Below are 9,474 nucleotides of genomic sequence, written 5' to 3'. Positions count from 1 at the left end.
TAAATGACTGTCGGTTCATTTGTTTTATTTTTTTATAATTTTACGGCTGGGGATTCTCAATTAAATTTTGCATCGACATTTGTTCGTGTTTGATCAGGAATTGTATTCTTGTATGACGTTTCTATTCCTCTGTGCTCATTTACGGATTTTTATGTGTAGTCGAAGTTCTCATAAAACGGACACAGGGGCTAGAAATACGATCCCGTGAACATGTTGATTACACCTAGGTTCATGATCAGAAAGCGGACGAGCGCAGTCTGAAGTTGCGCACGGAGGGTAGTCTCGGCTCCCTCGTTGCGGAGAACCGTCGCATGGGAGGAAGTGGTGGGAGAGGCGCGCGAACATTTGAATGTCTGTAGCTATGATGAGCAGACAGCACTGAGTAGAATAAAAAGATAATAGAGCGAAATGATACTTTGTCATTAATGCAAATACGGGGTGGCCGCTGGACCTGCAAATCGGGAAATGACAGTGAATTTATTTTTTGAGCAGGAATATTACAAATTTTTAGAAAATAAATCTGTCCAACTTTGATATCAACCGTGTTTTAAATAATTAGCTAAATTGTTATTTTATATTTTTCAATCATGATATCATTCAGTTCTATTTTAATTCTAAGCGTAAATTTGTATTTAGAAAATTTTAGAGTGCAGTTTTAGACTTTAAAAATTAAAAACTAGAAATTTTATAAATAGATGTTTTAGGATTAAAAACAAAAATTTTGAGTCGATAAAATTTGAAAAAAATTAATTAATAATTTTTAAATTGAACTGTATTTTAAGCATTAGAAAGTAAATAATAATTGATTTTACAAGACGATTCGGAATCAGTTCATAATTTTAGAATTTTCTGATTCAAACTTTAAAAAATAAACTGTTTAAATTCAAAATAATATATTCGTAATTAAAGGATTTAATTTGAAACTTTTTAATTAAGAAAAATAACAATTATTTTATATTTAGGAATATCTGACTGTTCGTTTAAAATTCGTAATTACAAATCAAAAACACAAAACTAAACAATAAGCTAAACTTTAAACGTTACAATTTTAATTACTCTATTGAAAAAATTTAATTTATTACTCAAATTGTTGAATTGTTATGTATAAATAACCATTTAACACCTACTATCATTAGAAAAAGTTCCAGTAAGTTCAAGAAATATTTAGAGGTTTTGAAAAAATGTATACTTAATTAAATATATGAAATGATTTCAATATTTTTGAAGATTGTTAAGAATTGTGAAAAGCTTGAAAAGAATAAAACACATTTCCTTAAGATTCGTAGGAAAATTGAACAGTCAGATATTTCCAAATATTAGATCATTTTTATTTTCTTAATTTAAAAATTTAAAAATTAATGGTTTAAAAATGGAATATTTTACATTAAACCAATATTTGAAATTAAATTAAACCCTTTAATTACGAATATATTATTTTAAAGCTATTTTAAAATTGAAAATACTTAATTAAGTTTCAATCGGGTGCTTAAATTTTTCTAATAAGATATTCAAATTTAAACAGTTTAATTTTTTAAGTTTAAATCTGGAGATTCTAAAATTATGAACTGTTTCCGAATTGTGTTCAAAAATCAATTATTATTTACTTTTTATTACTTAAAGTACAGTTCAATTGAAAAATTATTTATTAATTTAAATCCACACTTGATCGACTAAAAATGTTTTTTTTTCCTAAACCATCTATTTCAAACATTTCTAACTTTTAATTTTTTAAGTCTTTAGGACTGCATTTTAAACTTCTTTAAATAAAAATTTACGGTTAAAAATTAAAATAGAACATTTTCAAAGTGAAAGATTTTCAAAATACGCATTCTGAACTTAATGATATTATAATTGAAAAATACAACAATTTAACTAATTATTTAAAACACGGTTTAAATTAAAGCTGTATTCACCGTCATTTCCCGATTTCCAGGTCCAGGGGCCACCTTGTATTCACATTGATGACAACGTATAATTTGTTGCTCTATTTTTTTATTTTACTCTGTGCTGTCTTCTCATCACAGCCAAAAACATTCAAATTGGCTCTCCCACTACTTCCCCCCATGCGGCGGTTCTCCGCAAACGAGGGAGCCGAAGCTACGCTCCGTGCGCAACTTCAGACTACGCTCGTCGGCTCTCTGTCCATTATAATAACTCGTTCGGCAGTGAGGATTTAATTGGTGTCTAGCCTCGTATTCGAGCGCAACTTTTAAAGCAATATCAAAAATAGAAGGGTCTCGTGCTTCTGCTAAACCTGATACGCTTCCTGTCAAACCGCGTTTGAATGCTTCGAGAGAAAAGTCGTTCAAAGGGGCTAAGAGTTAATCTACATTGGGGTATTTATCTTCGAGTGCAGCTTGCGCTCCCGATTTTAAAAGAGTCACGCGATCAAAGAATTCACTAACATTTTCTTCTCGTCTTATTCTAATAGTAGAGATTTCATGCAGATACCGCACGTAAGTTTTGCGGGGGGGCAAAACGTTGTTTTAAATGTTTGCCTAAATCCTTAATTTGTGTTAAAACTTTTTCCGTGAATATTATCTCGTGCTGCACTTACCAGGTACCGATGATTCTCCGTTTAGAATGTCTTGAATTAAATCCGTAACGGGCATTTTTTCCCGTCATAAAAAGGGATGTTCGTGATTCATTGTTGTACAGCAAAACACTCGGCCATGGATGTAACCATGGCTTCACTGAGTGTGTGCTTGATATCACCAGTAAATTGAGTTGGATTTGGATCGTTAGGGATTTTAAAGAAGGTGGCAATCACTTGGTGATGTCTATTTTAAAACGCAAGTGAATGTTTATGAATAGAGATAGTTGGACAGACACAGAATAGTCAATTCATAGAACCAATGTAGAAAATGAGTTTCTGTTTCAAAGATTGAATTTATGCACGCATTAGGTTAAATGAAATAATGTTTATTGCAAATCAAATGGATTGTCTGGCTAAAGACACGTAGATTACTGCCCGCAAGTTTCCTCGTTCGTTCAGTATAAAAAGACGGTGATGTGTAGACAGTCTCACTGCTTACGCACAGGGCCTGACTAGAATTACGCTTGATCACTGACTGACAGTTGCGTTCAGCGTACAGTAGAAAAAGTGGAAAAGGTTAGACTGCTGGAACTAATACATGACATGGCCACGAAAGTTAGAATAAATTCATCAATATCAGACATGCCCAAGATGGAGAAATTCCCGCCAGCCACACATGTTTTGCGCTTCCCACTATTTCGGCTGGAGAGCGAGAGTGGTGGTAGAAGCATGCCTAGATGCCATCCTCTCCTACCCAAGCAGCACCGCAGATACGAAATATCTGTTAGGTTTCTTGGGGCGACTAACTTTCCAATATAATATTGTAAAGGTGACTAGAATTTTAATTATTTTATTTCAGCATGTTTAAATTCGTTTTCAAATAATGTAATTTAAATGAGATTTGTGCAAAGAATTTATTTATTTTACATTATTCAATATTTTAATATTACAGTTGTGTTTGACTGATACTTTTGAATGTTTAACAAATAATACAAATAAATCAGCCATTGAGGATGAGATTTCACATAATACTTTCAAGCAGAGTCATTTTAAATACCTATTTATCACTGGTGTATTTAAAATAAAAAAGTTATAATTACCTTCCATCTTCCCTCCCACTTATGCTTTTCTAAATATAAATAATGCAGTTCAATATTCAGTTCAGTATAACATATCTGAATTTACTGATACGGAATAGGATTCAGATGTTTTAATTATATTTCATTTATGTAACGTATATTTCTACCTTGTGCATGATGTTAATAAATTTTTATACGGCAAAAATTATCACCCAATATTTCTATACATTATATGCACAATGTAAAAAACGGTGATACTAAAATATTCAACAATTCACAATTGTACAAAAAAGAAAAACTTTCTACAATTTTCTTTTTAATTACATTTATTGTCAAAAAATGTAAAAATACTAAAATGAAATAATTAAAACTCTATTCACTATTACAAATTTATATTGAAAAGTTAGTCGCCCCAAGTACCCTGTCAGATATTTCGTATCTGCGGTGCTGCTTCGGTCTGAGAGAAGCGTTAGGCACGCGTCTACCACCTCTGTCGCTCTCCAACCGAAATAGTAGTAAGCAGAAAACATGTGTGGCTGGCGGGAATTTCTCCAGCTTGGGCATGTCTGATCTATATGTACACGAGGGGTTATTTTGATGGAAATTCTCTATCCGCTTTTGTGACCGGTGCGGTGCAGTGTAGGAAACTGTATTAGTTACTATCATGCATTACTGCACCTTTATTAATCATGAACTGATTAAAAGCGTTGCTGAAATATAAATAAACAGTCTGATCGGGAACGCGTACCTATCACTTCGTAACCGACTGCCTTCGTTGAGTTCGGAAAAAGCAATAATGATTGGGCACACTTGATTCCTTAAATAACAAAAAATAATTTGAACAGCCTGCAGCATTGCAGGAATTTAAATGTGGGAATTTATTAAGACTGAATGAGAGGATTGAAATTTAAAGGTTTTAATGAAGTTATACCCCTTTTTCTTGGTATCACTGTTGTGATTAGAGTCATTTCAAATTTAAATAATAAATTGCTGATGAAATAGTTATCTTAAAATTACACTGAAGTGAAATTTGTTAATAAAAAAACACTGAATTTAAACAGAAGTGACAATCCCACCACTGCCACCAAATCAGCTGTCGTGTCCCGAGCAAATAGGCGAGGGTAGAATGAAAATTTGAAAAGAGAGAGGAACCAGAGTGCTGATTATGTCAGGGTGGTAAGGCCTGACAATTTGTTTTTGTTTGTGGGTACGTTGTGACTTTTCAGTTCTATGGGAACTATGTTAGTTTCAGTGTTTTAAATTATTGTTTTTTAAATATAGATGTTCAGATTAACAGTAGTTTATTACAAAGTCATAGAACAGATTTATAGTTACAAAATATAAACATACATTTACCTTTTCTCTTCAAGAAAGGGCGAGAAAGACTTGCGTTGTCGATTAAATCTTCGTTGTTATCGTAGGGCAACGACGAAACCCTACCGGATGTTTGTTTAGTGAACTATAATACACAAGCACGAGTCACAATTTAGTAGTGCGATACAGGGCCCTAAACAGCTGCCCAATCCTCACTTGAGTTCTTATCCCGAACGTAAAAACTGCGGAATTTACTCGAGAAAGACTCAATGAACGTCGACCGAAAGTCTCAGCTAACGAGACTTAGTAATCGACCCGAACACGGTAACTAGTTTCAGTTTAAACTTTAAAGTACGCTCAGAAAAAACTAGGTGTACACTCATGTTGTGGCTCAAATGAAAGTTGGTGTCGTTTGGAACTTGAGCTCCAACAGATACATGTAAAGGCCCAAATGGGTTCGTTTAGAGCGCACATGAAATAAACAGCATTAACAGCGTCAAAGCCCATTCACAAGACCACCGCTTGCAAAGTCGGGTTGGTAAGTTAGTGATTTACAGAAAATGTCTGTAAAGCAAATACAATCGATGCTTGTGATTAAAATGAGGTTAGCTACCCCATTTTTAACCTACTCTTAAAAGTTATGAAAAATTATACTCCATATGCAGCTTAAACTAATTTACAAATGTGAGCATAAGGAATAAGTTTACCGACCAATGACTTAAGACGACAATTTCCTTGCATATGAATCAGTGCTTCCAATTTTGGGAACTTTTTGAACTGCACTTGCGACGCGCCAGTAACACGATTTGTTGCTTTAAGCGCGCGCATTTTAAATTATATAAATATTCAAATGTTATATTTATAATAAATGATGATAGGGAAATACTTCATAAGTGATTTATTAATCCTAAAATAGAATTTTTGAGTGACAGATGACAAAATATTATGATTTTATTCCAAAAAACGTTTTTAATTTTGATTTCAGATAAAACAAGATTTTTTAAAATTAAAATCGAATTGAATTTTCATCTGTCACTTCAAAATCTTATTTTAGGATGAAGGGCATGTGATACTTACAGTATTCCCGGGTTTTTTCCACAAAAATGGAAATTTTTTAAAACTGAATTGGGAGATGCTATAAAATATTATAACGGATGTCCCCAGACTCTTTTTTGAGGAATAATAACAACAAAAATTTATTGTGCTTAATAAAAATTTTATGCATATGCATTATTGTGAGGTTACGTCGTTTTTCATCTCTGCCTTTCCAATAATCTCGAAATTATTTATGAAATAAACTTTTTGGATTGCCTGCAAACAAGGTTAGTTCCGGGAGATTAATTACTATGTTTATTTGTGAGTCCAAAGTTTTCCTCCAAGAATATTGTGTAGTTTGGAAGTAACGCTCGGGTGAATTGTAACACACATAACCTCGAAATATTTCTTATCCTAGGAAAAAATCCGGGGAATCTAACACTGAAAAAATCGATACTATTTCCTAAGCGCTATGCAAATTAATCAAATTTTGCTCAATTAAAACTTTTTTAAATTAACCTACAAAAAAGGGGGTGGGGACGTCCGTTAGCATGTTCGCTTTCATTTCCTAAATTTTTAAGATAATATATTTATTATTCTAGAAAAAAGCCGGGGAAATCTAAAACTGGTAAAATCGACAATTTTCTAAGTATCATATGCCCTTAAGAAATTACTGTTAATACTATTCCTAATCATTATTTATTATAAATATCACATTTGAATATCGATACTATTCAAAGTCAGCGTGCCAACAGTAACTAATCGTGTTACCGGCGCGACACAAGCGCAGTTCAAAAAGTTCTCAAGATTGGGAGCACTGATATGAATAAGCCTTTATATATACAAGTTTTCTACATAACCTGCAAATGATATTTATCAATCCATTATATCTATTTTAATTGTGCTAATAAATATTATAGGTTAATTATATTCATTAGAGTTCGATGACATGTGTGCTTTAAGGTAAATATTGTCTTATTAATTAAAAATAATAACCAAGTGGGTAAAGCGAAAAATAGGTTCTTTAGGAATTGGCTTAATTAAATTTGAGATCATTTCGAATTCCAATTGTGATATCATTTATAGCTCATTTATCGTTTTGGGTTCCTTTTCAGCAAATGGGGTTCATTTTTGTTACAGCTCCTTTGGAACCAAAAATGGGTTCCACTGGAAGCTTCAGTTTTTTCTGTGCGCGACTTTGTCAAAAGTGATCTGTTGCACATAGATCGAGTGGACAGTATAACTGATTGAGACTAAAGACAAATCTGCAGAGAAGAATCGGGGTTTATATACGCTGGAAGTTTATAAAATTCCCAAGTAAATGGCGATTCACGAATCTTCACGTATATGGCGATTTACGAAAAAGCACGATCGGTTCCATGTTATTTGATACTCGCTAGCCTCGCTGTGGCATACGATGACTAATAGCCACTCATGACTAACCGCGCATCTCTACTCTTGACCTTTCAGGGGTACGAATAATGCCTGTTAAATAAACTCTAGGTGGTAGCTCTAGTCAGACACTGTCGGTTACAATATGTCTGACTGTATATCTGTTCTTCCACTTATTATAATCTTAACTATAAGTATTCTACAGCGGTATAGTCTGCAACTGTAGTTTCTCAATGATCGAGCATTGGTATTTCATCGGTATCACACTAGGTACAGTCTTAAGGCTAAAATGTGGACGATTTTTAATGATTTCTATCTCCCCTAGGTGGCGTCTGTGTTGATGCTTGTGTGATAGAAGGGGAAGATCAGGAATATAGGAACATGGCGGACATGTAAATAACAACTGATTGATTATATTAATCTCTGGTTAAATATTTTTTTCATTTACAATTATGGGAAAAATAATTTGCACAAGCAGACCATTTCATTTATGTGAATTATTCTTCCAGTAAATCTAAATTAAAAAATATATTATAATTTTCATGGTATGAGTGGAGGAGCGGGGTGGAGGGGTTGCCGGAATAGAGCTGTAGTTTGTTCTATCTCCACTAGATGGTGCTACTTCCTTACTTTACTAAGTTCATATTCTTTAACATGGGACTGTACGCTGTGTGATCGGTATTCTCTGAGTTCTTATCCGTCCATGGTAACACTTTATGGTACTTGTGGTTTCCATCTTACCGACCGTAGCACAGTTACCATAGTTAAGTTCAAACTCAGAAAAAATTGGTCACAGTGAATTTATATCGATTTCTTTGAATAAATGGTTTAATTTATATTTAATACTCTTCCAACTGCCATTCTTTATAAAAATGGAATACAATTAGTAAGAAAACTCAAGTTACGACAAATATTCATTAAGCCAAAGAGTGAAAGAAAATTGATATTTCCTAGGTTACCATTCACCAGCTTAAAACTGTCCCGTGTTTATTTAATACTTTGCGCAATTTATTAAAGAATTGATTGTACATATTACCATTCCAGTCAATGAAGATTATTTTATGCTTTGCTAAAATTCGCTGCTTAAAGAGTATAATCAAGTGAAATTGCTGAATTAGATTAATTTTTTTTAAAGTCAAACAACATACAAGATTAAAATTTATGAATTCTGATGTGTTGGCTATGCGTAAGTAAGCCATTTCCTAAAATATCTACTTTTTACAGATAGTCCAGTAAATGCCGCATAAATCTGGGAACAGAATTTAACACATGATAAAAGCGGATTAAATACTTTTTCAAAATTAAGGTTTTAATTTTGTTGTTCTCTATTTAATATTATATCATTTATATATCAGGTAGATGACTTTTATTTTGAAAATGGCACCAGAAATAGTTCAGTAAATGACGCTTTGAAAGCTCGTAGGTAATTTTAAAGAAAAACTATAAAATTAGGAACAACAGTGACTACCGGTCACTAAAGACGCTGAACTTTTCGCTATACGGAGAATCAAGTACATGTGGAAATCTGACATTTTTAGTTTCGTAATTTTCAGACCAGACTTTATACTAATATTGATACTAATTTTAAATAGTAATAATTGAAAAAGCTTACGTTTTCGCTTTCTGACCTGCCTGGGAGTACAGGATCAATAGTAGTAATTATTCTATAATATAATTTCTCTATTTGATCGCAGTCACCCCAGACACCCTCAACCGTTGTCCAGTAAGTGAGACCAGCAGCTACAGCAGTTTTAAAAATAAATGTCATCCAACCCATCACACGATAATCATTAACTTCTGAAGACAGTTCTTGTGGACAATCACACAACTGTGAACAAACAGTAATTGATTTTTAAGTAACTTTAAAACCTAATACATAAGAGAGGATAATGAAATATTGTGCACAGACGCTTTTACAAAAACCTGCATACTAAGATCGACTGAGGTTATCTTTATTCCGTGGTGAAAACTTCTTATCGATATCATTTTCCGGCGCTCCTCAATCGTTTCTCTTCCTTTTCCGACCTCTCTTATATCTGCATCTCGACAGAATATAAAAGAAAATCCTACACAGACCTATCCGAAATTTCCTTTCCCCAATTTTCACCATGGCAATAT

General features: G+C 33.1%; 1 protein-coding gene across 3 annotated transcripts in view; it reads right to left on the bottom strand.

The window, feature by feature from the left end:
- Positions 1–9,474, bottom strand: part of LOC117172831 — a 241,228-nt gene that overhangs the window by 141,505 nt on the left and 90,249 nt on the right. For all 3 annotated transcript variants that reach the window (XR_004467064.1, XR_004467063.1, XM_033361076.1), the window contains exon 2: positions 8,969–9,184. Coding sequence is in view for 1 of the 3 variants with exons in the window: in XM_033361076.1 (XP_033216967.1) it covers positions 8,969–9,184 (216 nt within the window). In the remaining 2 variants the exon portion in view is untranslated. The remainder of the gene's footprint in view (positions 1–8,968; positions 9,185–9,474) is intronic.

Source organism: Belonocnema kinseyi, chromosome 5 (genome assembly GCF_010883055.1).
Source record: "Belonocnema kinseyi isolate 2016_QV_RU_SX_M_011 chromosome 5, B_treatae_v1, whole genome shotgun sequence".
NCBI classification, from domain to species: Eukaryota; Metazoa; Arthropoda; class Insecta; order Hymenoptera; family Cynipidae; genus Belonocnema; species Belonocnema kinseyi.
The sequence above is the reverse complement of the archived record's forward strand: the minus strand, read 5'-3'. Positions and strand labels throughout refer to the sequence as shown.